This window comes from Meleagris gallopavo, chromosome 12, assembly GCF_000146605.3.
Source record: "Meleagris gallopavo isolate NT-WF06-2002-E0010 breed Aviagen turkey brand Nicholas breeding stock chromosome 12, Turkey_5.1, whole genome shotgun sequence".
Lineage (NCBI taxonomy): Eukaryota > Metazoa > Chordata > Aves > Galliformes > Phasianidae > Meleagris > Meleagris gallopavo.
This window is the reverse complement of record NC_015022.2, coordinates 18,468,644-18,496,166: the sequence shown is the minus strand read 5'-3', so window position 1 is coordinate 18,496,166 and position 27,523 is coordinate 18,468,644. Positions and strand designations below refer to the sequence as shown.

The 27,523-nt window shown below is 53.6% G+C and overlaps 1 protein-coding gene and 1 long non-coding RNA gene across 6 annotated transcripts; one reads left to right on the top strand and one right to left on the bottom strand.

Annotated features, from left to right (window-relative positions):
- On the top strand, positions 1 to 2,057 carry LOC109369679. The gene is made up of 2 exons (XR_004161117.1): positions 1 to 162; positions 661 to 2,057. It is a non-coding gene; the product is annotated as an uncharacterized LOC109369679 (long non-coding RNA).
- On the bottom strand, positions 1,959 to 27,145 carry CORO2B (coronin 2B). 5 transcript variants are annotated; one of them, XM_010717615.3, is made up of 14 exons: positions 26,909 to 26,996; positions 23,848 to 23,936; positions 20,692 to 20,758; positions 14,529 to 14,729; positions 6,944 to 7,060; positions 6,021 to 6,170; positions 5,645 to 5,809; positions 5,342 to 5,458; positions 4,984 to 5,088; positions 4,747 to 4,843; positions 4,217 to 4,329; positions 3,539 to 3,629; positions 3,298 to 3,437; positions 2,720 to 2,851 (listed from the first exon to the last, which is right to left on the bottom strand). In XM_010717615.3, the coding sequence occupies exons 3-14, from the start codon at positions 20,740 to 20,742 to the stop codon at positions 2,720 to 2,722; spliced, it is 1,479 nt and encodes a 492-aa protein (XP_010715917.1). In that variant the 5' UTR covers positions 20,743 to 20,758; positions 23,848 to 23,936; positions 26,909 to 26,996. The 5 variants fall into 5 exon arrangements, with proteins under 5 accessions (XP_019475143.1, XP_010715917.1, XP_019475144.1 ...); XM_019619599.2 differs by lacking the exon at positions 26,909 to 26,996 and adding an exon at positions 26,801 to 26,821; XM_019619600.2 differs by lacking the exon at positions 20,692 to 20,758 and having other exon boundaries at positions 26,909 to 26,990.
- Positions 27,146 to 27,523: the final 378 nt, after the last annotated feature.

Sequence of the window (27,523 nt, the reverse complement as noted above, 5' to 3'; positions counted from 1 at the left end):
CACAAAAACCCGGTGGAGAATTTCTGGCGAGGCTTTAACAATCTTCTGTTTGGAGTTTCTGTTTTTCTGTTACGACTGGAAGCTGTACCAGAGCAAAACGGGCACGGAGAACGGAAGCATCGGCAGAGGGAGAACCAGCCAAGCTCTTCGAACATCCCTCCTGTGAGAAAAGCACCACCTTTACTTCTAACACCTTCCTCGAGCACCTTTGCTACAATTATAATCCTGCTGCGACGCAGACCGAGCTGCGCTCGGAAGCTCAGTGCTGCCGGGCAATATTGCAGGGGATGGAATGTTCCCATGCTGAGCCCTGGCTGTGTATGAAAGCCTCCTCGCAGGGGATCTTGCTTTGGGTCAAAAAGCAGCAGTGTGTCGTTTTAAAAATGTGGGTTGTTTTTTTTTTTCTTTTTAGCTACGAGAAATCTGAGCTCCCAAGGGCAGCCCTGAGCACGTGGCTGCAGCCACGGAGCCTCGGGGTGGTGGGGAAGGGAGGCCAGCAGCACCCTCAGCTCTCTGATGGGAAACTCCGCTGACCTAACTGACAGACAAAAACACAGGGGCTCTTCTTTTCTTAATGTGCTCGGTTTTCGCTTTCAAAGAGCAGTTCTTATATTGTCTGTAAGCTAAAGGGGTTTGATCACCGCAGATCCTTTCCAGCAGGCGCTCGCTCCGAAGATGCTGGAACCAATAATGCAAAGGATGGGAAGTACCACACAGCCAAGCCAAGCGTTTGCCTCCGACAGAGCACAACCTCCAGGAAGCAGAAAGTAGGTCAGGGTGATAAGGCTGAGCACGGATGGGGAAAGCAGAGCAGGAAGGAAACATCCCTGGCTAGGGCTGTGCTGGGAAAGGGCCGTCTGCTGCTGCGGGCAGCTGAGTTCTGTAATCCTTTCTCCTTCTAACCCACTGTCCCTGAAGCTGTGCCATCAGCAGCATGAATGAAGGGCGAGCCTTCTGCCTGGATTTGTGTGGGGAGAGCCTGGAAAATCCTGCAGCTAAATCAGGTGTTTCAGATTTGCTGAGGTTGCAAAAGGTCCCGGAGGTGCTGTGCGTCCCGGGAAGCAAGGAAGCATCTTTAGGCTTTGAGGAAATTGTAATGCTTGCAAGAGAAATGGAAAAAATAGCTGTGAGCTTTGTGTCACGGGTCTTATTTAGACTCTGGTAAAACACTGCAGACTGCCCAGAAGTGCTGAAACACCCTCCACCCCCAAAAGCAACGCAGAGCAGGCGGCTGGGATGCAGCCCAGTGCAGAAGTGGTCTCGTGGCCCCATACTGCAGGGACAAGGGGAGATTGGGTTGGTCCTTATGGTGAGCCATAAGGCTGGAGCAGCACAGGGAGCTCAGCGCTAAAACTGGATGGCTCGAGTTCCCCAAAATGGGCCTTTCTGCTTTAAATAGCACCCAGATGGTGCGAGAGGAGATGTCAGGAAGAATTCAAGCTGCTACTGAGAGGAGGGAGCTGGAGGAAAAGGTGCAAGTGCAGGAGCAGCAATAGCCTCACCCAGGCTTTGCCCTAGAAACTGCAGAACCAGGGCTTGTCTGTCTGTGGGGCTTTGATGGGGCTGAGAGGAGCTGGGCAGTAGGAGGCAGGGCGGGCAGCCACGTCCCACCCTCAGTGCAGGCACCAAACCTGCTGGGTTTGTGCTGATGTGTGCGGATATGCTGATGGCCTCATTAATCATCCCCAACCTGCAGCCATAATTGGGCTCATTTCACGTGGATTCCAGGGGCTTGGGAGAAACAATCCCATGCTAAAGGTGATTTAAAGAAATGCTAGCATGCTGCGTTTGGGTAAGGGCACAGACGTGGATAACCCCACGCAGGACCAGGATGGTGCTGGGGAAGGGATGGCATGGGTTGAATTTCTCATCCCTACAAAGAAAAGCCTTTTGGGACCCGTGCCCAGGGCTCTTGGTTGCTTGTGATTTGAAGAAAGAAACAGCCAGCAAGGTTTTGCTATCTTGAAAACATTTTATTTTGTCACTAGTCTGTGATAGCATAAATAATAGGCAATGACAGCACATGGAACGTAAAGACGGGAGCGTCGGGTGTGGGGCACAATGCAAATTAACAGGGAGAAACCATTGCACAGGTAGTGCTAGGCGGTTCAGCGACTTGACTTAGTGAAAAGAGAGAAACTAGCAGTATTTGGTGTCTTTCTGTGCGCTAAAGGCCTAATTCACAACCTGTGATTGTACACGTGTGTGTGCTGTGCCCTCGTGCCCCTGCCTGGGCACCCGCACTTGTCCAGGGGCAAAGGAGGAGGTCAGGTCCCTCCGTGGAGGGGAAGAAGCAAAAATACCTCTCTGTTAGGACATCCAGCCATACTGCTCTCAATATTTTTCTTTCTTTTAAAGGAAATGCTGCGTGACCACGCACACAAATACCATTTGCAGCTCCCGCGCTGTGCTAACCCAGTTCCAGTTTAGCAGCAGAGGGAATCTCTGTCACGTTTTGCATAGGAAAAAAATTAACAGCGAGGAGCCACGGTGCCCTCCTGCCAGCTCCAGGGCAGCCGGTGCACCCAGCTCCCCTTTGTGCTGGAGCTGCAGCACGGCTGCATTGAGTGCAGACGAGGCAACGAAGACTTGTTTCCAGTTAGCAGTGGGCTCTTGGCAGGTCACTTGACTTCTGGCTCGTATTCTGTGTAAGTGGATACAATAAAATTAAAGAGCGAGTATAAACAAAGAGAGTTTATTTATAAAACGTCCCTGGAAGTTAATTATTCTTCGGGCTGTTGCGTAAATTCTTCAGCTCCAGCTGTAGCTGGCGGATCCGAATGTCTTTCTGCGAGAGCTCGTCCTTCAGCCGCCGGATCTCGTCCTGCTGCCGGAAGAACATCCGAAGGAGCTGCAAGGAGAGGGGAGCGGAGCTGCAGCGGGGCTGCTGCATAACCTCCTGCTTTGCAACCCTTCTCTTTTCCAACTCCGCTGCCCTTGCAGTGCGACGGCAGCAACACACTTCCTCCTTGCTAGGACTGGATTTCCCTACCCTGTGCATGCACTCTGCAAGAAAGCCAGCTTCCTCTGTGTTTTCCCAGCATTTCCCAGCGTTGTGCCAGGAGGATTTAATTAAAAGAAAAATCAGGAGCAACACACTGCTCGTTTGGGTGCACCCACCAGGTTTAAAGCAGGGTGCCCCAGGCTGCACAGAATGCACAACTGTTTTGGGACTGGGAGCGGAGAGCCGGAGCGCAGCAGCTGGCTGGGCTGCAGACAAACCTTGCCCCCCAAAATGCCCCAGAAGGACCCAAAGGACCACCCTGAGGGCCATGCTAACAACACGGCGCTCCCCACCTCGTTCTCGGTGCGGGGCGGCACGTTCTCCAGCAGGTCAATACCATTCACCACCACGCTCCTCTTCTCTCTCACTGGTGCCTTGAAGACGATTTTGGAAGTTCTCTTGTAGCCCTCCTTCAGCGACATCAGGATGGGGTCTGGAGGGCAGAGCATGGGCTGAGCGGGGGCTGCTTTTGGGGCTCCCCCCCAGCCAGGACTGAGCCACAGATGCCTGCAGGGCTGTGGGTCATTCCTTTACCTCTGTTCACCCCGCTCAGCCACTCATCTGGTGTTAGGGCCGGCTCCGTGCCCGGGGTCATGGGGTAAATGTCCTCTTGGTACGTCTCTGACTACAGAACAGGGAAATAAAAGCACCAAGCTCCATAAAGGATCCCATCCACGCACTGCAATTGCTCCCTCCCTCCATCAGCGTGCGATAATGCAGCCACGTGGCAACATCCAGGAAAAACAACAAACAGAAAGAAAGCATCCCAGGGCTGTGCACTGAGCTCATGCTCTGCAAGGCAGCGATCCCAGGGCTGAGTAGGGCTGTACAGGACTTTCACCTTTGTCCCCTGCCCAGTGCCACACTGTGGAGGCCACAGGATGCATTTGGTCTAAAGCAGGCAGAATAAATAAATGTCACCCATCAGGATGACAACAGAGCTGGAAAGTTCCCAAAGGGCCCTGAGCTCTGCTCTGGGCTACAGCACTCAGCTGAGGGCTGATGGATGCTGAGCATTCACGCAGCAAAAAGCAGCAGCCAAGGGCAGAAGTGTGCAGAAATGCACCTTCTGAAGATGTCCCCATCTTACCCACGCGTCAAAATCCACCCAGTGGGAACTGCGTGTGTTGGAAATGTTACCATTGGAAGGTCCAAGGCTGGGCCAAAGAAGACCCACCTGCTGGATGGGATGTCCACCCCTAGGGCACTCACCCTCCTTGGCACGATCATGGAGATGGGCTCGATGAGCCCCTTCAAGGTGACCAGCTTGTAGAAGCGGAAGACCTCACAGGCGGACACATCCAGCCCATGCTTCGGCATCACCCCTGTGAATGGTGAGTGAAATAACTCCCCCTGTCATAACCCCCAGTACCGCAAACACTGAGACCCAGCCAACCAGGACCCCGAAAGACTGTGGGTCACATCATTACAAGACCCACGTGTGGCTGAATGCATCCCAGTGGGGCAGAGTGGGGCTTTTGTAGGGACAGTGGGAAAGGGACGAGCAGCTTTGATTGAGGAACAAGTGAGTGCTCCTGACAGGGACCCAGGCTTAGCATCAGCGGAAGGAGACACAGAGATGGGACACTTTGGATTAACCCTCCATTGGCTGCCCCATGGCATCCAGCCCCCCCTCATATCTGCTTTGCAGGATGCATCTACCAGCATTATTTCATTAAGCACTCCTGCAGTTGACCTTCTGCGCAGGAAGGCTCAGCAGTGGGGCGAGCTGCCATCCTTACCCAGTCCTTTCTGCGGGGCTGGGGAGCGAAACTCCATCAGGTAACTCAGGTAGGGCTTCTCTGAGCCAATCTCATAGTACCGAATGTTGCCGTCACCCTGGAGTGAGGAGAGTGAGATTAGTGCTGCACTGAGTACAGATCATGCTAACATCCCCTGGCCCCATCCTGGAGGGGATTTGTTCTGGTGTTTGCAGCACCAGCTCCCAGCATTGCCGTGCCGGCACCAAGCCCACAAACCTTGCCAGCTAAATACAGCATGTGAGTGTCTGCGTCGTAGAAAGGGAAGAGCAGCCCTGAGAGCCCATCAATCTCCTCCTCAATGAGGGGCATGGAGAGATCTTCCTGCACAATGGGAAAAATTGCTTTTAACTGTACAGCGATGGATATGTCACAGGGTTTGCACTGCACTGGGATAAGCCCATCGCCTTCCAGCATGGTGCTGGAGGTTGGAGATGCCCTGGCTCCCACCCAGGGATGTAGAGCAGGGCATCCCCAGTGAGGTTTGCCACGGGCAGGGTTCTCCCAGCCCCCCGATCTGGGCATTTTGGGGCCAGCTTTTGCTGTGGTACCCTGAAAGGGAGTCCTGGCCACCAACCTGGTCCCAGAGCGCGATCTGCCGTGTGTTCCAGCGCGAGACCCCGGTGGTGAGCAGCCGCTTCGTGCTGCCCAGGAAGACCACGCGGTTGACACGGTGGTTCTTGCAGCTGGCTTCCTGCAGGACAGGGCAGGAGATGAGCACCGCCAGGAAACCACTGCCTTCCCCCAAACCACCCACCTTCCCACCTCCATTCCTATTGCTGCCTGTTCTTAGCTTCTATTGCGTCCCACCCAAAAGGCTGTGATGTAACTGGGGATCCCTCCTGTGCCCCTATTTGCAGACCTTTTCCAAACCCCTCACCTGCAGCACCCGGCCAGAGCGTGGCTCTACCACCCGCAGCTTCTTGTCCTTGCATGAGGTGGCCAGCAAGCTGCCATCCATGTTGAAGGACATGCAGAGGATGACATCTGTGTGGCAGTCGATCATCTTGACGGGCTCCCCGATGTCCAAGTTCCAGATGAGGACCTGTGGAGGGGATGAGGCTGCGTTTTGGGCAATCCTAAAATTCATCTGGGTGCTGAAACCGCTTGCTCATCACTTCCAAAGCCTTTAGCCCATCTTTATGGGGTCACCACTTATGCAAAACCAAACCAACGCCTACAGGAGGGTGCAAGGCATGGTGCATGGTTGCATTTTGGACACCAGGAGCTGTTTGCACGCAGTTCCCTGGGCTCACCTTGTAGTCATAGCCGGCGCTGAAGAGGATGTTGTTGGTGGTGGGGTGCCACTCGACCAAGCCGACGCGTCGGCTGTGCCCATACAGCTCCAGCACCGCCTCCGTCATGTTCCTCTTCAGGCCACCCTCTGGAATTTCCCATATCCGCACCTGCACAAGACACATGTTGGGTGGTCGTGTCCCCAGCAGGAGGGCAATCCCCCCTAGCGGTGTATAGAAGTTATCATCTAAGGTGGGAGACAGCTCCCCATGGTTCATGGCCATGATCTGCATTTCTTCCCCATTGAAACGCTTCCTTGACAAGCTCTCAGTTACCGAAAAATACTAATATATGGCGCTGAAGAAGAGGATGAGTCGTTGGGTGACAGCATTCAGAGAAATGCAGTGTCTTTGTGAGCTGCCAAAAATTGGGTCACCCCAGAGCCTGGCTTCTGCTGTGCAGAATGGGCCACGCTCTGCCCAGCTCCCTTGTAGAGCCTTTTTCCTTTCCATTACACTCTTTGGGATGGACTTGTGCGCATCCAGCAAATAAGGGGGAGGCAGATGTCAGCTGACACAGATGACCTGATTCAGTGTCCCCCCAGTGGCAGAGCTGCCCTTGGCTCACACTGCTGCATGCACCAGGACACGAGCGCAGCCGCAGCCCTGCGGTCTCTGCTAGCAGGAAGGATTAATAATAGCACTGCTGTCGGGCTTGCAAAAAGCCATCACTGTGCACAGCTGTGCAGGGACACAGAAAGAGCAGCACTCAATGCCACGTGCACAGGGGACGGCAGAGGGGCTGATCACCAGCAGCAGCCCCTACGCTGATGGCACATGAGCTGCAGATGTGCTCAGTTTGCCATACAGCTGTGGATTTACACAGTTTTCCTATTGCCCACTCTTCGCTTGCTGAACCATCAGCAGGGCAGTGCACCACTCACCGAGGTGTCCTCAGAGCACGAGGCGATGATGTTCTCAATGAAGGGGTTCCACTTGATGTCGAGCACATTGCCCTGGTGGCCGCAGACTTTGGGGTAGTTTGGCTCGATCCGGCCTGTCTGTGATTAAAAACGAGAGAGAAAGTTTAGTAAAACTGTTCTGTCTTTTTAAGGCTGGAGCCCTAGCAGGAGGCAGCCCCTAGCTCACCAGGATGCTCTTTCCCTGGGGAGGCTCGGCTGAACCCTGCAGGCTAAGAGGTTTTTGCAAACACGGGGCTGTTCCACATGAACTCCTGCACCACTAGCAGGGGGTTTTGGTAAGAAATCTCTGTATGACCACTTGAAACCACAGGCAAATAGCTGGGGCTGGAGAGGCACCAACCTCAACCCTGGGCAGATCAACCATGAGGTGAATTAGGAAACAGATGGTATTTTCCTCCCAAACTTAGCAAGTAATCTCAACCAAGGTCCCTGTGTCCATGATATTCCAGTTATCAAATCCCCAGTGACTTCAGTAACATGAACTCTCTTGCTTAATGATGCTAATAATGCAGCAGCTATCCCAGGCCAGTTAATGTGCTTCTTTCACATGGATGGAAACCCTTCAAGACCTTTCTAATGGTCGACGCCTGTCACCTGGGTGAGAGGGAAGCTGCAGCAGAAAACAGCACACAGCTCCTGGTACAGCCTGATGCTGGTTCCCATTGCAGGTTGGTCCTACAAACCCCATGCACTGCTGCCTGAATCACTCATAGAACCATGAAGTCAGAGAGTCAAAGTCATAAAACCATAGAATCACAGAGTTATAATAGAAACATAGAGTCATAGAGTCATGGAACCATAGAGTCACAGAACCATAGAGTCATAGAACCATAGAGTCATAGAACTATAGAACCATAGAATCATAGAGTCGTAGAACTACAGAACCATAGAATCATAGAGTCATAGAGTCACAGAACCATAAAGTCACAGAGCTATAGAACCATGGAATCATAGTCACAGAACCGCAGAACCATAGAATTGTAGAACTACAGAGTTGTTGAACCATAGAACCATAGTCATAGAGTCATAGAGCCATAGAAGTATAGAACCGTAGAATCATAGAGCCAAAGAACCACAGAATCATAGAACCATAGAGCCAAAGAATCATAGAACCATAGAATCATAGAGTCATAAACAGAGAAAAATAGAATCATAGAACCCAAGAGCCACAGAGCCATAGAATCACAGAGCCAAAAAAACACAGAACCACAGAATCATAGAATCAAGTGCTCCTGCAGCTGCACCAGGACCCCAAAGCCCCTCCACATCCCATTCCGGCCCTTTCTGCACCCCTGGCACCCAGGAGCTGGTGGTGAGCTTTGGAGCATGCAGGATAAGTAGGTCAGTGCGACACAGCCACTAAATATTTCATAGCCTTCCCAGCTCTGACCTTTCAGAGTATCGAGCTCCTGGCTTCATTTAACACGAACAAAGGAGCGCGGGCAGGATAACATGCTGCATTTTAAGGACCCACAGCTCAGGGCCATGGCCAGGAGTGCTCTGAGCAGCTGGATCAGGCCTAGCGGCTCATTCTTGCACCGTTGCTGCCAGGAGGATTTATTTGAATTAATTTGCTCTCAGGAAGACACAGCCTGCTAATTGCAAGGCAAAGCGAGGCTGCTCACAGGGCCCAGCGCCTGCTCTCCATCTACCAGTGGTACTGCCTACCACTGCAGGAAGTGATGCACTGGGAAACACGAGGGAAAATGAGGTGTGTGCACTTCAAACCCCAGCCCTGCAGCTCACTTCAGCAGGCACAAAAACAAGCATTTCAACTGGAATTGCACCAGGCTGCTCCTCACCACGCAGCCGTTGCAGCCGTGTTCCCCTCCGCTTCCCTTTGCCTACATCCCAACAACTGCACACACAGCAGTGACCCATAGGAAAGGCTTCACCTACGCATTATAAAGTTTTGTTGTGCTCAGTGGCAAAACCAGGCAATGGGGCACTGCCCACCACACCAGAGCTGCAGGGGGGGTCCGGTGTCCCCCAGACATCGGGGAACCCCCTGGGCTCTCTGTTCTGGGAGCCAGCAGCTGAGGTGGAGCACAGGGGCGGAGGGGATGCAGCCATGGTTGTGCTTCATTAGCACTGAGCCTGCAGCCCCCTCCCTCCTGCCATCTCCTGGGAATTAATGGGATGCACAGCTTTGCTTTATGGGTTATTACATGGAGAGCAACAGCGGACATCACCTCCCCTCGCAGCTCACATTATCCAGCTTCCCCCCATTTCCCTATTTGCAGGACGTGATTAACGCAGTGTCTGGAGCAGGGATGCATGCAGCAGCTGCTGAATTCCAGGATGGAGCTTTTAGTTAATATGCAATCCCTTTAATTCTGAGCAACCAGCTGAGTAATTTCCTTTGCAAAGTAGATTTGATGGGTTTTTGTCAGAGTACATTAAGCTTCCAGGAGGACAGAGCAGGGTTGGTTGCTGCTGATGGTTTCTGTGCAAGGAGTCAGGAGTTTTAATTAAGACCAATTGAATACAAGGAGCAGCAGTGGGCCGGTTCCCATGCCCAGGGCACCTCAGAGAGGGGAAGGAGCCTCAAGGGGAGTGGAAGCAGCAATACCAGTGACAAAAAGAGAACAATAATTATAAAATCAGGGATTCAGGGCAGAGCTTCCTGGGCGGCCTCTCCAGAAGGCACCTTGTCAGTGCTAAACCGCAGTGAATCCTAATCCTGCTCCGAGGCTGCATGGATCCCACACTGCCCAAAGCTCAGTGACCCAAATAGCAGCTCCTTAATACCGGGCTCTGCCTCCAGGCTCCAGCACTTTGGTGTTTTTCACAGCAGGGTTTGGAAGGAGCCTTGCACGGCTGCTGCAGCAACTGGGCAGGAGCACTTTGCGTGGAGAAGTGTTCGTGTGATGCTCACAGAGAGAAGGGGCAATAAGCAATTCCTGCTTCCAGGAATGGCTCGGATGGACCAGGGGCACACAGAGCTCTGAGAGGGATGGACACATGGCACCAGGATGGACACACAACCCCAGGATGGACACACGACCCCTGGATGGACACATCGCTCCAGGACAGGGATGACCATCCTGATGGGAAAATCCTTCCTCCTTGTTGAGGCTCTGCTTCCAGCTCCAGGACAAGGGGAATTTTCTCCTCTCCATCTCCTCCCCCTGCACTCTCTGCTCTCGTGCTGCTTTAGGGGATCAGGGAGGGCTGCCTGAGCCGCAGGGATTTGCAGGGTTTCCTCGGAAATCCTTGAGTACACACAAGTCTCTAGTGGCTGAGATTAAGAGTAAATATGTTTGCTGCTGCCTTCTTTAGAGGAGGTCTCCTCCTTGAGAAGAGAGGAGAAAATCACGCCAATTTTGCTGACCTGGGGCTGATTTCAGTACATGCAAAGGTGACCGCAGCTGACCCGAATTTCATTAGGAACCAGTTCCACCTGAGACAGCATAAGCAAGGCAGAAATGGGACAGATCCTTGGCAGAGATCCACGGCAACCATGGGAAGCAGTGCTCTGCCAGCACCAGAGCTGGGGGCTCAGAGAGCTGCAGGCACTGCAGGGCAGCACGTCTGCAGTGGGGCTCATCAGGGCAAGGAGAGAACTGGTCACTGGGCAGCTTGGGCTCTGCTGGTGATGGCACTGCAGTGAGAGGCAGTGATTGTGCCGAGCGTTTGCTCAGATCGTTTCCCCAGAGGCCATTCCCTTATGCGCATGGAGGGACGGCTGCCACTCTTGGAGATGTTTCTGTCCGACAGTTGGATGAATACAGATGCCTGCAGGCTTTCCCTTCTGCTGCGTGCAGCCTCCAGCACCTGTGCACCAGCAGCCACATCCCTGCATGGCCAGGGCCATGGGAACCAGCACTGCTCAGGTCCATCCTCCTCCATTCTCACTGCAGTCACCAGGTGCTCAGCATCCCCAGCACCACCCAGGGCTGCTTTTATTTGCAGCCAAGCCATGCAAAGTAGAGCAGGAGAAGTAACCAGCATTGCTGCTTAGCACTTTTACCAGGATGAAGGCTGAAATATCAGTCACTCCCCCTCCTTGGATATAAATACATTTATAGGCTATAAACGTCCATCTCCTGCCCAGCCTCACTGCAGCACATCCATAATCCATATTTTGGGTAACAACTACTTCTCCAGACACAGCAGACCCAGAGCCCTGTGCTCTGAAGGCCGAAGTGGGGCACACAGGAGCTCTGACAGCACTTTGCACCGGTTCAAAGCCTCAGCTTTGCCACAGCAGTGTTCGCCTGCACCATAAAAGCAGCAGCTGGAGTCGAGCTTGTTTAATTCAAGAGGGAAAAACCCATACAATGCTACCGTGAGATGGGACGACGGGCACTAAAACCAAACCCTCGTTTGCTGGGCACCCAGGGTTTCTGTTTCAGCCGGCAGAGGGTGCAGGCAGTTGTGTGCAGGTCGGCTCCCTGCCCCGCTCCCCCTTTCCCCCCGCGCTCGGGGCAGTGCGTGCAGCAATGCTGGGACATCGCTGCCACCAAACGGGACGGCTGCCTTCCTTCCTTTCCCGTCTCGAGGTTACAAGGAGATGGCTCCTTCAGGCCAAAATCAGGTCTAGAAAAATCGACAGAAAACCAAAGTATGGTACAAACCAGACGAGAGTTCCGAGTCCTGAGCTTTTAGGTAGAAAAAGCCCTCAGGGCACCGCTTCATATTGAAGAGAAATACTGAAATCCATGCCTTTTTCTCTGCAGGAAGCCTCAGGGAGCAAGCAGAGCATCCTCGTGCTGAGTATCCCCTTCCCTGCCCGGCCACCACGAGTGGCTGTCCCCACGGCAATGCCATTGGCACACAGCTGAGCAGATGCCATCGGGTCCCCAAGCCAACAAAGGCAGAGGCGGATGGCTGCCCTGCATTCTGCCTGCTGCTCCGCTCAACAGCTGTCACTGTGATTGGGGACAGGATGGGAATAGGATGGGGGATACAGCAGGACTGCTCCAGGGGGCTGCAGGAATGGTCCGCCCATCGAGCTCCTCCTTTCAGTTTGAGTTATGGGCAATGCAGAAGCATCCTGGGGTGCTATGGGGCCATTCAGAGCTCAGCACGAGGGACAGATGCCCATGGTATTGGGACACAGCTAAAGGCACAGCACAGACTGCAGGCAGCAGCCCTGCTGTGAGCAGCAGCCTTGGATTCTGGCTCCCTACATGTAAACAAAGCCTTCTCCTGTTGTGTGAAATATGATTCCAAACCCAGAAGATGCAAAAAGGCTCTCAGCTCTAACAGCACAGTTAAGCCCATTCTCCACCAGATGAAGGAAAAGAAGGAAAAGAAGAAGAAGGAAAAAAAGAAGGAAGAGGAGAAGAAGAAGGAAGAGGATGAAGGAGAGAGAAAAGAAGAAGGTGTACTTGTCACCTCCAGCATTTCTGGGATTTTTGTACACCCCCAACTCCCATTTTTCCTACTGCTCCGTGGCTCCCCCTCGCCCATCATCCACGGCCCTCCTTCCAGGATGAAAGAGGGAGCTGCTCCCAGAATAATACATGGGATTTCTTTCCTAGTTCCACAACTTCAGCTTCTCTGAGCCCCAGGTCAGGCTTGGGAATGTCTGCACATTGTTTGCTCACAAGGTGGGTTTGGCTCCTGCCAAGCACCCAAAGGCTTTCAGTTGCAAGGAGCTGAATTTCTGGTGTGCAGAGGAACATATGGCCCAGCGTATGCAAACACATTCACATTGGTGCTCGCAGCACAAAGCAGAGCATTTTTCTGGGGAAGATTTCTGGCAAGAATAGAGGGCAGAAATGTAAAAATAAAATTTATATTAAAAAAAAAAAGAAGAAGAAGAAGGAAAAATGGCAGCAAATCAGACCCCGAGTAGATGCGCAGTATCTAGGTTACCTTAATTATGTTCAGCTAAATATGGATGCCAATTAATTAGATGGCTGCTGATTTCCAAAGAAAATTAGTTTACTCTTAATGAGCTAATCAGCTCCTATTTAAGAAAAATAATGAAATTATTAGGTTGTACAAAGGAGCGTGCAGCCATCTGACACGGGGAGCCAAGGGTGCTCCAATGGGGACCATCCGGCAGCAGCAGTACACCGCAGCGCTGGGCTTCTCTATGGGCCAACCATCCCTTCAGAACAGGTTGCAAATGACAGCCTGGCATTGTGTTCCATTTGCCAGGGGAAAAAAAAAGTGAAAAGAAGAGTAATTTGCTGGCAAATTAGGGTTATGGTTCAGGATTTGGGATGGCCACATGGGGCGTGGATGGGTGTGCTCTGAGCTCGGGGCGCAGGCAGGAGGCAGCGATGCAGCTCCGCCAAAGCTCCTTGTTTGCAGAATATTAATAAGAGTCAAGCTGTGTGCCGCAATTAAAATGCTGATTATGATTTCTTCCATCTGTAGCTGATGCTACTCGGGAAATTAAATAAAAAGGAAGGAGAGATGTGGAAGCGTCTGGGAGAGAAGCAGCCGTTGCCCACAGCTCCGCATCCTGCACTGTGCTCTCAGAAGGCAGTTCTGGGGAATCAGCTGAATTTCCAAGGGTTTAAAATTGCATGAACGGGGGATGTGCAGATTGGTGTGGGCACTCAAGCAAGGAGCGGAGGGAAGCTTCAGAAAGCACAGTGCTGCAGGGGGAAGGAGTACGTGCTCTGATCGCATCCATAGCACGGAAGTGTGCCCTCACCCCAGTGGCAGGATGGAGAGCCAATGTGAACGGAGGAGTGCTGATGTACTGGTGTATTTTTGTTCCTCCTCATCCTCCCCTACCTGGCTCTTAACAATGAGGTGACGTCAAAAATGGCATTTCTGGAGCTGTCAGGTTGCTGCTGCAGATGAGTCACAGCCAGGACCCGGACAGACACAGGCTCAGCTCGGCTGTGCTGGCTGAGGAAGCAGAGCTCGTCTACAGGCCTTGCACGGGGATTTTGCAGCAGAAAACCCAGGTGCAGAGCTGTGCTCCCCCTATCTGGCCGCCCAGAGCACCAAGCTTTGGGGTGGAGCCCATGGGGGTGGGATGGGATGGGATGGGATGGGATGGGATGGGATGGGGAGTGGGATGGGATGGGGAGTGGGATGGGGTAAATAGACTAGAATAGAACAAAGTGGAGTAGGGTAGGGTAAAGTTGGGTAGAGTAGAGTGGAATGGAATGGATAGAATAGAGTAGAGTAGAGTAGAGTAGAGTAGAGTAGCGTAGAGTAGCGTTGAGTAGGGTAGGGTAGAGTAGGGTAGGGTAGGGTACGGTAGGGTACGGTAGAGTAGAGTAGAGTAGAGTAGAGTAGAGTAGAGTAGCGTTGAGTAGGGTAGGGTAGAGTAGGGTAGGGTAGAGTAGGGTAGGGTAGGGTAGGGTAGGGTAGGGTACGGTAGAGTAGAGTAGAGTAGAGTAGAGTAGAGTAGAGTAGAGTAGAATGGAATGGAATATTTTCAGTTGGAAGAGATCTACAAAGACCATGGAGTCCAAATGCTGTATTTTCTTCAAAGAACAAATCCAGTTCCCTAAGGCAACCATAAATCCTGACTTTGCCGCAGAAGAAGCCCCACTAAGGAGATCAGAACTGGGCACGTGCTGCAGGAGGACAGTTGGGATGCTCCGAGCAGGAGCAAGGCACTCACCTGCTCCAGTGGGATGACGAGGAAGGAGCCGCCGCCGGCACTCTCAGTGACGATGGCGAGGAAGCGGGCGTTGACGGCGCAGAAGTGATTGTCGTGCACGTTCTTGGTGATGGGGATGCCATCGAAGCAGTGCTCCCTGCTCGCCACCTTCCCATAGACATTGCGGAATTTGGAGCTGCGGTACTGCGGGCGCCATGACATCTGCGGGGCAAACAGCGCCGTCAGCATCGCCGCCAGCAAAACCCCCTCGTGCTGCTGTTCTCCAGCCCCCGTTGGGCAGTGCTGGCTGCACCACGGCTGCTGCTCATGGAAACATGGCCGGGCAGAGCTGTGAGCACAGCACCCTGAAAAAATATTGGGGTTGTCCCCACTGCAAGATGCAACTCCCAAAGGGCACGGAAAGGCTCCGTGCTGCTGCAGAACTGCGGGCGGTCGCCTTTTCAGCATGCACCGCTCATCGAGGAGACAGCACTACCACTTCGTGTGCCTATGACAAAGGAATTAAGGCTTTTAATGCGATGACTTGGAAATGGATTAGGCCAAACCACATGAAAGCATGCATCGGTGCAGAAGGAGAGAGCGCAGAGTGAGCGAGCAGCAGAGAGCTGTTGGGCTGCATCAGACTGCCCTACTCCTTTTGCACAGCTCTCCCTTTGCATTCCCCAACAGTTGGGGAAGTAAAAAGAAAGCTGATTTCAGCTCCATCCAAACACTTGGAGCGGCGTTCTCATAGCTACTGATAAAAGCTACCGATAAAATGTGAGCACACATTTAAATGCTGGGTTACCTGCAGTTCTCAGCAAGGGGCAACCCCAGCAAACATCCCCACCACTGCAGGGGCTGCCCCCAAGCACAGTACTGTGGACAACACAGAGCATGGCATGCAGGAGCAGCATCTCTCAAATAGAAAGGAAGAATGCTTACAAGTGTAGGCAGCAGTGTTTCCATCTCTAACGCATACAACAGGCTCATTACCAGGCTTAATGCACAGCTAGGGGCACGGGGCAGTAAATCTCCACCTGTGTGCCCTATGCATCGCAGGGCCAACAGCAGGAGGGATGCAGCGGTGAACCTGCACCCATCCATCACACCAAGAGCTGCATTTCCCAGCCCTGCAGCACCAGGAGCATCCCTTGGAGGATGCATGGCCAGCACTGAGCATCGGCCCTGAACCTGTGCAAAGTCAGCATCAGGAGGTGGGCACACAGGTTGGCTGGGTTTGCACCCCGCAGCATCGGAAGTGGTGCTGCAAGGGAAGGGGATGCAGATCCTCGGGGATTTACCCCACAGTGAGAGCAGATGGACTTTTAATTTCAGGATGGAAACGTTTCTGCTGGGGAAAAATGCAAACTCACATCCAACAGAGCGCTGTGAATCGGTGCCAGATGTGCCCAAGCGGTCGGAGCACGGCAGGTGAGGAGGAACCCCAGCACAGCCCAGGATGCTTCTTTCAAGAGTTCCACTACATTTTATCTTTTCCTTTTGCTGAATAGATGAGTTCCCATTTTGAAGCTAAAGTTAACATCTTTATATTTAAAGTTTAAAAAGCACACAGAATGTCTTTTAAGAGCTTTCAAGCTCTCTGCTTCCTCCCTAGATGAGGCTTTTCTCCCATTCCTGCCATCCATCCCACTCTATTCCTATTGCAACAGAACCACAAATCCCACCCAAAGGCCATTTTCTTCCTATTTCCCTGCTCAACTCAGCTGTTTCTTCGCATCTCCCCACGCGGGAGGATGCCCTGGTTGTGGAAAGAGGGGCTCCTGATCCTCCTGCATCAAGCTCAGCCCAATGAGCTGTTGCCAAATGAAGCATCACACCCCCGAGCTCCAAGGTGCAGATCCCTGCCCTCCAGGTACGGATGCACCCACGCCACCCGCCCCAAGCACCGATGCATCTTTCAGGATTTCAGCATTTTTGCTTTGCTCTCATCTCTTTGTTCTTTCACCCCAATCCGGGCGTGCCTCCATCCCACCCTGAGAGGAAGCAATCGGCTCGAGAGCGCTTTGCTGGCCAGATCCCCAGCGCCATTCCTTCACCCTCAGTATTTCCTGCAAACAGCAGCCAGCAGCCCCAGGGCTGCAGACAGCCCGGAAATGGCAGCAGAATGTCGGGAAATGTCTGGGGGCTGCACAGTGCCCCGCTTCCTGCACATCCATTGTTCTGGCAGCCAGCGAGGCTTCCCTGCTATAGCAATAGATCTTCATGCTGCGGGGTGATGCTGAGGTCCCCACGCGGCTGTGCTTTGGGGATGTGGATGGAGGGGGGATGCGGTGACTTGGGGTACCCTGGAGCAGCAGGGAATTGCAGCTGGTGGGAGGTTCTCATGCCATTGGAACCTTCTGGATCGGAAAATAAAAATCTCAGCATCTTTTGCTGTGCTCCAATGACCTGGGTCAATGGAGATGCTCCCAGTGGGGGACCAAAGCCATTCCTCATGGGGATGCAGCAGGATTTTCCTGCAAAAATGAACCAGAGAGATCTTGTGGACAAGAAAAAGAGTGCTTTTCCCATTGTCCTTTCCATCTGTCAGGCTCATTCCAGGGTGAGAAAGCATCAGCAGTGACAAGGATGAGTGGGTGGCCCCACAGTGTGAGACCCCCAACCAGCACAGAGTCCCCCAAGACTTTAGGTCACACACCTCGTGCTGGGAACATGGCACCCAAGGGGCTGCAAGCGGAGATGTATTCCCAACAAAATAAGTAATTTCACAAGAAACACCATTTTGCTATGGAAGATTGTTGCCCACCAGTCCAATTTCCCCACCAGGATGAGAACAATCTACCCCACAGTCTGCACAATGGGGAGGAAAGCAGCCCCTGCCCCAAAGGATTTCAATTCAATGGAGACAAAGGAAGAGGAAATGCTGGAAAAAAACTCACAGCCCCTCTGCTTCCTCCCGGGGCAGTGGGAGCTTTGCTCAGGATGGAGCACAGAGCACCTCGTGTCCCACAAGGCATGGGTGCTCTGGCAGCAGTGCAGCAGTGAGCGCTGGGGAAATCCCCCCAAACTCACGCTGAAATATACCATTTCCTTCCTTCTCCTGGACTTTCAGCCCTGGCTTGATGCCGTTTCAGGCAGCCGATGCTCAGAGCCAGACAACCCCACTAAATTTAGCAGCCACGTGCAGCACGCCCTGGCCGTCACCTGCACTAAGCCGCAGCGTCCCCAGAGCCCTGCAGCAGCTCCTGGCCCTGCACAGAGCTCTGCAGAGCCAGAAACACTGCTGGGAGCTGTTACCCAAGCGGCCGTAAGCTGACAATACATAATTCTTAGGAAACTGTCTCTTGGAGTAATTCTATACATTGTGCTGAGGTGAAGGGGCATTTTCTTTTTCCATCTCGATAGCTGGGAGGCGTTACAAGAATGCTGCTGGGTTTTTGGAGCTGTCTCCGCCCATCTCCCAAATCAGAGCAATGTGCCACCGTTCCCAAGGTCTGCTCCAGCTCTGCGTTGTTCTTGGACTCTGATGCTTCCTTTCATTGCAGAGCCCCTCCCTCGCTTCAGGTTGAGCAGAACTTCCATGAAAACACTACTGTGCACTTTGAAGAGAGGCAGTGAAATAAACCTCATCCCCAGCTGTTGGGGAATGGCTGCAAGAGCAGGGCGGCCATGAGGATATGTACGAGCAGCGGCACAGAGTGCATAGCCATGAGAAAATACCAGGAGTTAGATGGGAATCACAACGTCCTTGGGGCAGCATGTAAACAGCGGGCCCACATCTGCAGCTGTGCTCTGTGGATGTGTGGGGGCTGACAAGTAACCTGGCTTAGCAGCACAGGGGTGAATGCCTGCTGAGCATTGGTTAAGGCTGAGCAGCCCCCCTAGCAGCCAACGCTGTGCACCAACAGTAAGCAAACACATGTATATTGGAAACCTATATAAACCCTATGTGTGCAACAATAAAGTGAAGCATGATCACTCATATTGAGTACTGTCATGCTTCCCCGCTCGAGAACAATCTGATTAGGACACTATCTGTGGCACCCAACCACGCTGCTCCACATTGGTTTTAGACCTCATGGAAAGCTGGCCATCTCTCCGCTCTGCTCCAGCATTTGTCAGATCATGGCAATGTTTTACTTCTTTAAGTACTTGAGGGAAAGAGCACATCCCGAAATCCCACTCTGGGAGGAGGAAACCTCTTTCACAACAACAGTTAGAGCAGGAACCAGGCACGGCCGGAGCAGATTTGGGGAGGTTTTGGTGGCTCCCGTGGCACTTTGTGAGCAAAAAGGACATTGTTGAAGGTGCACCCTTAGGAGAAACCCTGCCTTGTTTGGGGCATTTGTTGGTGCATCGTTTTTGTGCCAATCCTCAGGAGCAGAGAGTTGGGAAGCACACCCAGGTCCATGGCACAGCTGCCAGTAGCATCTCACTCCACCATCGCCCCACTGCACAGATCTGTGCAGCAGATGAACGGCAGCACGAAATGTAGGTCAGGCAGGGGGGGATTTTCCATACACAGCAGTGCTGGATGGAGGCACGGACACAGAGGAACCATCAGTGGCAGCATGCAGGGAAAGGACAGGCAGCTTCCTCTCCCACAGCATCGCCTGGTTTGTGGTTTTACAGAGCTGCACCTATCCTGGAGCTGCACCGTGTGTTGTGGGACAGCTTGGAGCAAGGAAAGGATGAGTCTGTGCAGGAGCGAGGAGCACAGGGAGCATCTCCAGCAGCAGTTGCATTAAAAATAAACCAAAGCGACACACAAAGAACCTTTCTGTTTTCCAGGCTTTTCTGTTTTCCAGGATGAAAAGCTCTTCTGGAGATGCTGTGCCAGGCTCCCCTGCAGCCCCACGTCAGCTGGCGGAGCGCGGCACACAAAAGCCCATCGCCCTGGGAACAGCTCGCTGGGTAATGGGAACAAGGAGCGAGGCCCAGCCCCTGCCTGGGCACCCGTCTGAGCTCCTGGCAGCCCCAGCCTTTGCCTACCAGCAGCAGCAGGGCCCAGCTCTTGTCTCCATGGGTTTCTTTTTAAATGCGTCTTTTCAGGCGTTTGGGAGTCTTGGCAACAGCAGCTGAGGAGCAGAGCTTGTGCAAAGAGCTCGAATGCTGCAGTGGGCAGTCACACAGCAAAGCCTGCCGTCATCCCTTAAAGAGCTGTGTGTCCTCTGTGCTGCTCGGCCTGCCTGCACCGTCAGGTTCTCAGGGAAAGTAATCAAAGAAGCACGGAACCGTTAAGGTTGGAAAAGACCTCCGAGATCCCCAGCCCCAGCCCATCCCACCATGCCCGCTGTGCCCCTCAGTGCCACTTCCCCATGGTTCTGCAACCCCTCCAGGGATGGTGACTCCACCACAACCTGGGCAGCTGTGCCATTTCAGAGAAGAAATGTTCCCTGATATCCAACCTGACCCTCCCCTGGCACAACTTCAGGCCATCACTTCTCACCACAGGTGCATCAGCATCAAGATGCAGAGCCTCACTGTCAAGGAAGCCTCAGCCTCTTCCCAAGGGGCTTCCCAAGCCCCTTCTCCTGTGCCCCAAGTGTACATACTGGCCACGGACTGATGTTGGCAAGCCCTAAGATAAGCCGGTGGATTTCTTCCATTTGGAGAGGAAAACACAGGAGCAGGAGGGACCTGGGTGGGAGGGGATGGTGTGCACACCATGCCCTGAGCTGCATCCACTGAGCTCCTGCAGAGCTGCTCCGTGCACAGTGAGGGTCTGTGGCGTCGGAATCCACACTGTGCAGAAGAGCTCGGAATTACATAGCGCTGTGCTGATAAGATCCCGGCACTGCCTACGTTACTCATCAAACGCTTATTGTTCCTTGCACATTAGATTAGAGCCAAACAAACGCCGATCTTAATCTCTTCAGTTCCCCGATGCTTCTCAATTCAACCTTGAAAACGGCTTTTGTGCACATTAATGGCTTTCATGCTAACGAGGCTCAGCGAGATTTAACATTTCGCCACATCCGCTCCTCATTTTCATGACAATCCCGACACGGAAAGCAGCGCGCATTGCAGCGCGTGATGTCAGCCAGCCCCGAGCGCACCGGCGGGGAGAAGTGCCGGGAACGGAGCACAAACGGAGCACATCTTCGTGCAAAGGGCCCTTCCGAGCCGCTGGTTGTGGGGCCGGGCCGCCCTCGCTGTGCTGCCGTTTGGATGCATTTCGGCCACAGCCTTCTCCAAATGCCCCGCGCGGGACACTCACCAGGCTGCCGTGCTTGCTCCCCAGCACGCTAGACTTGTGCAGGTCCCTCATTGACTCGACAAGATCTCTGTGCAGAGAGGGAAAGCAAAAACATTCAATTCGCCAGCCCGGGGTGGGGGCTTCCACCAGCAAACCCCACACAACCCCTGCACACCCCGGGGGACTGAGAGTGGGCATCTCCCACTTCTCTGCCCCAGCACACGGTGGGGTCGGTGCCCTCCGCTCCCGGGGATTGCTCTGCACACTTTGGGTTCCAGCCCTGAGCATCCCCGCTGATGTGGCCGCAGATGTGGGGGTGCTGGGGGAGAAGTCTGCACCGCTACCTACTTTCTTCTAGGGAACAAAGCAATCCCAGCACAGAGATGACTTCAGCTCTGAGCCCAGCCCCAGGAAACACCTGCGGACTGCAAGAAACACCGCAATATGTGCATTGAGCAGGGCCCCAAGGAAGCACAAACTGCTACAAAGCAGGCTCACAGCAGCAGCTCAGGGCACAGGCAGTATCTGCAGAGCACATCATGGCTGAAGGTTGCATTAAAATAATAATAATAATAACAATTAGGGATTTGTGTTAAATGCACTGTGCTTTTATCATGGGGTTTTGCAGAGCAGGAGTATCAGTGTTGGTGTGGCCTGGCTGCCTCCATCCTGCAGGGCTGGCATAGTTATGGCACCAAGCCCAAAGGCGATATAAGAGTGCTGGAGGAGGAGTGGTCCGTGCTGGGATCCCAACACACGGCTGGGATTGCTCTGCCCTGGCCATGCACTTCCATGTGCATCAGCACCCCCATGCATGGCAGCATCTCCGTGCACATCAGCACCTCTGCTTACACCACATCCCTGTGCCCAACAGCACCAACCACCACCCAATTTCATGCACATCTGCATCCCTGTACCCCAGCAAACGGGGGTAGCAACGGCTGGGCTGCCCCAAAATGCTGTTTCCAAAGTTGTGCCACAGAAAGGGGTGTGCATTCAATAGCTGCCAGACCAACCTCACCCAGTGCCCCCAGCACCAGCAGGTACGGCCACAAAGCCTCCCCAGCAGTGCCCTGAGCAGCAGCAGTGCTGTTTGTATGCGATGTTGCGATGATATTAGCGCTGGGGCAGGCAGAGGAGAGACCAGGGAGATTCATCTTACAGACATGAAGGATTTATCCCATTAACACAGCCTAGGCAAAGCACAAAATGAACATTTCTGAAGCAGTATCTGCCAGACGAGTTTTTTTTTCAGTTTGGAAGGAAGTGCCTGGGATTTCCCTCGAGCTCAACTTGTCAACGAGTTCTTCAATCCAGAGACCACTGACTGCATGGGAATGGTCTCCACACTGCTGGGAAAGGCTTTCCCCTCCGTCCCCACCCCTCCTCCTGCACTTCCCATGCACTTCCCGCATGGTCCCAGCCCGCAGCCCCCTTGGGGCTCCATGAAGTCAATCCATTTGCTACAATCCTGGCACTCCTGTGGCACCCAGCTCAAGCTCAGTATCCTGCCAAGGCCCCTGAGCTGCCCATGCTGGGCTGTGTCCCCACATCACGCGGGTGAGCCCAGAGCCACCGCAGAGGGACTGTAAGAAGGGACACCTGTGCAATCAAAGGATGCAATGGAGCTAACCCAAAAGCACGTTGATGGCAGCACTACTACAGACCTCCGGGCACCCCAGGGGGTCACCCCACATCCCAGACCACAAAGCATCACCGTGGGGCTGTGCCCCCTCAGGAAGCTCTGGGCCCCGTGCTGGGAAGGAACAGCAGCCCCACGCTCGCCGATGGTTCATGTAAACAAGCACAGCTTTCCTCCCACTCTGTTTCCCAACTCCTTCCCACCCGGCGAAGGCAGCGGAAATGTTTTGATGCAGAACAAAGGGATGGGGATGAGGGCAGTGCCCCAGGTCGCTGCTGTCCATGGGACTTTGCCCTTCTCTCCCTGAGCTCACAGCTCCTCGCAATAGGGAAAACACAGCGTGCTCGTTCCCAACCTGAGAGCTTTTTAAGACATTTAAAGAGACGAAATGCTCTTTCCATGTAATGAGGACAGATTTCACATCAGCGCCAGCAAATCGTGTCACACATCACCCAACACAGAGCCAGGAGCCTCCGTTACAGCAGTTCTTCCATATTCAAGGAGAATGAGTGGGGCCACCGATGTGCCAAGAGAAACCCTCCAGTGGGAGGGAGCCATAAATCCATCCTCTGCTCAGCTCACTGCTGTTTGGTTAGGGAAAGCTGGAAAGTCATATGCATTGGTGGGAAGGTGAGAGAAGGGCGGCTTGGAGAGAGTGCTTGGGAAGATGCTGGGAATGAGGACAAAGAATTGGGGTAAAAGGGAACTGCTGGGAGCTGTGACATCAGTACCTTCATGGCTTCTTGCTGAGCCCCAACTTTGTAAGAGGAATGAGCCCAGAAGGTTATTTGTGCTGCAAATGGGGCTTTGCTATGGCAGGAGGGTGCAGTGGGGTGAGCAGCCAAGAGACCCCAAGGCACTGAGGTCCCTGTATCCCCACACTGTGGTCCTGGACGGCTGAGCTGCTTCTGCAGAAGTTTCCCCCAGCAGAGGGGCAACATTTATCCAAAGCAAAGCAAAACAAAACAAAACAAAACAAATAGAAAGAAAGAAAAACAAACGCTATCTTCTGAATGCTTCATGCTGCAGAAATGTCCCAGCCGTGCAGGGAAGTGCCAGTGAGCGCAGGGCTGTGGGAGGCAGCACAGTCCCCCCTGCCAACCCACACCAGACAATCCCAGCCTTGTGTGTGGGGATGGGGGGGGGACGTCCCCAGCAGCAGAATGGAGCTGCCTTGCTTGGGGCAAACAAGGAGCCCTCACCGCTGATCTCACAGCATCCCCACCCTGTGCTTTTTGCTTGCTCTGCCAGAGCCTCCACTCTCGTTTTCGCCATTGAGCAGACGATGCTGCAGCGCTGGATTTCGCTGCAATCAATACAATGATGGCAGCAGCCAAAGCTCTTTGCTCACAGGAATCGACCTGCAGCCACGCAGCCCCCGAAAGGCGCCGGCATCCATCAGGCTCTGCCCACAGGGATGCTCAGCACACACTGCATCCTGCTCCATCAGCAAGATGTTCTGCCAAAATTGGCTGTTTCCACCCTCTCTGATTCCTCCCCCCTGACCCCATAGGTGTGGGCACAAAGCTCCTCACCTGAGCTGCTGGGGTCCGTGGGCTCGTGGGGCACCTCCTGCCACCCGGGGCTGGCACGGGGCTCAGGGGGTCACGGGCACTCCTCGATCCTGGAGGAAGGGAAATGTCAGTTATAGCAGCACCCACAGCCCACAGTCCCCTCCCAGCTTCCCATTTGCCATCACTGCAAAGCATGAGGCAACCCTGCAGCTTGCAGCCGCTCCCCACCAAAAGGCCAAAGCAAAAGACGCCCATTGAGCCTGGAGGTAAAAGCACACGGTGGTCTGATTGCCTGCACAGGGCAACCCTACACATGGCCCGAGCACAGCAAGGTGGGCTTGGGGAGCTCTGAAGAGATGGACATTGTTGGGTGCTGATGTTGGGGTGCACCTCCAGAGATACTTTGTGTGCCTGGAGCAGTGCTTGTAGGCATGGAGTGCAGGGAGCAGAGCAGTGCTGTTTCATCCAAACATCCCACAGGTGCAAAGGGTCCTCATCCCTGCAGCCCTAAGGGCTTGGTGTTTGGTGACCATCTCCATCCTGTACTCTCAGGGTCCAGTTCCCCATCCCCATCCAGGCCATCTGACCTGGGAACCAGCCTTCAGGTCCTGCCCATTAGCAAACCCTGGCGGCACTCACTCTAATACAAATATTAATGGTGCTGACAGCCGGAGCTCCGTGCAGGAGGGGCCAGACACCTCCATACGGGCTGACAGCTTGCCTGGGGATTGGCACAGCGGGGTGGTGGGGGGAGAAACCACCCCGTGCTGAGGAGAAAACCCCACGCTGGGGGCTGTGGTGGCAGGGACCACATGTCCTAATGATGAGCAGCCCCCTGTCCCCAAGCAGGGGCTCTGCTGTGCTTGTCACCTGCCCGGATGGGACCCAAATCTGGGCTCCCTGCTTTCTGCAATGCAAGCACCACCTCAGGTCCCAGCCGTGCTCTGTGCTCGGTGGCTCTGCCACCACTTGGTGACAAACAAAGGAGGGAAGGAGCTGTGGGAGCCGAGCTGCACGCTGGGGCCCTTCCAGCGATGCGATGCAGACTGAGGGGGCTCCAGCAGCTGGCTGCAGCACGGAGCTTCTGCCTGCTGCCAGATTTCTGTAATTGCACACTGACTCGGGAGATAGGAATCCACGATCCGGCTACTCCATGCTCTCTGCTTGCGGGATAATGAATCGAACTATTCATCATTTGATAAAATTTCCATGAGAAGAAGAAGGGGGGAGGTGGGGGCTGTGACCCCGCGTTGCATTCTGCATGGTATGAATTACAGCCCCCAGCGAGCCTGTTGGCTGCAGCCAGGCCACGGCAAAGCCTCAGATTAGTGCTGCATTGAATCACAATTAAAACTCATTAAAAAGCCGTGGGCCAGAGGAGTTGCCTTTGATGAGAGTCATGCTTCTGGAAATGGGGAGCTACCATTTTTGGACTCAAAGCGGTCCCTTATGGTGCTCCCGGCCCCCAGAAGCCCCAGCAGCACTGAAGATGAGTGAACACAGCACAGAAAGGAGTGTGTTGTGCTCCATGCAGTACTGCTGCCCGTGCCCTGGCACTGGCCGGGAGCAATGCCATCCCATCCCTCCTTCCACGGCCCTGCACACGGTTATAGGACATTCCCCAGTTTCCTCCAGGACTCCCCAGCCCCTATTCCCTTTGAGATGAGTGCTGGTAACATTACTGGTGCTGTTTCTCAAAGCTCAGACAGTACTGCATTAAATGTGGCTTTTAATGAACTGTCTGCAAAGACCTCCTGGCTATTTCTCCAGAGACAACGTTGAGCTGTGCTGCCCAAAGCCCATTTCTAACACAGCCGTTCTGCCCGATAGCACAGCTCGGTGCCTGCAATCAAATCTGCATCCATTCAACCAGCATCAGCTCTGCCATGGGATCAGCGTTTGCCCCAGGCACTAAAACTGCCCTTAATGACAGCAGGGGACAGTGCCACTCACCACGAGGGATGGCACTGCCATACTCCCGGCCCCCCAGTTAAGGCTTCTGCGTTAATTACCGCTGACCATGTTCAGTTGCATCACTCATTCACTATCTTGGATCACGACAGATTGTGGATGCAATTTCCTCTCCGGGTTTTTGGTTTTGGCTTCATCTGCTCATGAACTAAGAGGATAAGCTGTTATCTAAGCAGCGTAGCTTGATGACTAATACCAATTAATAGATAATAAAGCCAGAGGAGACCATAGGATAACTACATCTAATGCATGCCACAGGACCTCCCAGACTGCATCCTATTTAAATTCCCAAATTAATGCTTCCTCAGGCCCTCGTTAATTTGTGTTCACGGTTAATTGTACTCCGGCCTTTTTAAATAGCTTCTGGCAGAGGGTAGGAGCTGGGAGCACCACACCCAGCTGGCCCCAGACATGCAGGGTGAGGGGTTACCCATGTTCCAGACAAGCACGGCCCTCCAGCAGTGCCCAGCTTGCAGCAAAAGCCCTTTATGCATAATGGACTTGGACTGTTTGTCTGCTTGCACGCAACAGATCCCAAACCCAATGCCCAGACTTCCCCTAGGACTGTTGATCTACAGCAGGGATGAATTTGCCCAATTCCTATAGCACTTCTCATGTTGATGGTTCTGCTGCAGAGCCTGGAGAAAGCAGAGCTGGTCTGAGGGAGCATGGCACAGCATGCAAGGCAACACAGTGCAACGCAACACAATGCAGTGCAACACCACAACACAATGCAATGCAGTGCAATGCAATGCAACGCAACACAACGCAACAACACAATGCAATGCAACACAACAACGCAGTGCAACACAACGCAACGCAACACAACAACACAACACAGTGCAATACAATGCAACGCAACGCAACGCAGCGCAACTTCATGCGAGATTCCTGGCATTTGGACAGATCCTCAAGCAGGAGATGTGGGCTCTTCCTGCATTTCAATCCATCGTTCTCCATCCTACTTATAACCTGACTTAACTCTCCTGGGTAGAACACTCACGTTCCTCACCGTGGGAGGGAAGGGGGTGGCTCAGGATGCAGATGAAACCAGCTCGTTCCACATCCTGACAATGCACGCCTCGCCCCCTCCTCGCTTTCCCCTGCTCACCTCCACACTCAGAAAAGCCTTTTGTGCCTCTCCACGCTGGGCTGGCTCCAAGATCGCTCTGCCTGCTCTGGGCACCTGGACCTGCTCATCAAATAGATTTTCCCGTAGACATGAATTGCAAAGTTTGCCCAACGTTTCCCCTTGCTTCTGTTCCCAGCAGCTCCTAGGAAGCGGCCCCAGCATGGGAGGAGCTGCTGCAGGAATGCTCTGAGGGAAAATTCCCACAGCACTGGGACTCGTTGGACACCTGCACTGGGGAGGATGCAAGGAGCCCTTTGCTTTCCTCCCCACAGGGACACAAACACAGTTCCCAATCTCTAAACACTCCAGAGCTGTCCCCCACATCACCTTGATGGCAACTCCCTGCAAGCAGCCCAGAGACACAAACAGCAATCTCCTCTCCCACAGGTGTTTGAGTTTTTTGCTTTTTCTCCATCCACACACCCCGAGATGAGCCGTGGCTTCAGGTCACGTTTGTCACTGCAGTGCTGGGTCTGTGCCCTGACCTGCTGAAAGCCCCTGGCACTGATGTCACAGCAGCTCCACAGCTCTGTGCCTGCATCAGGACCATCCATTCTGCAGGAAGCAACACCCATGGGGTGCACTGGAGCTTCA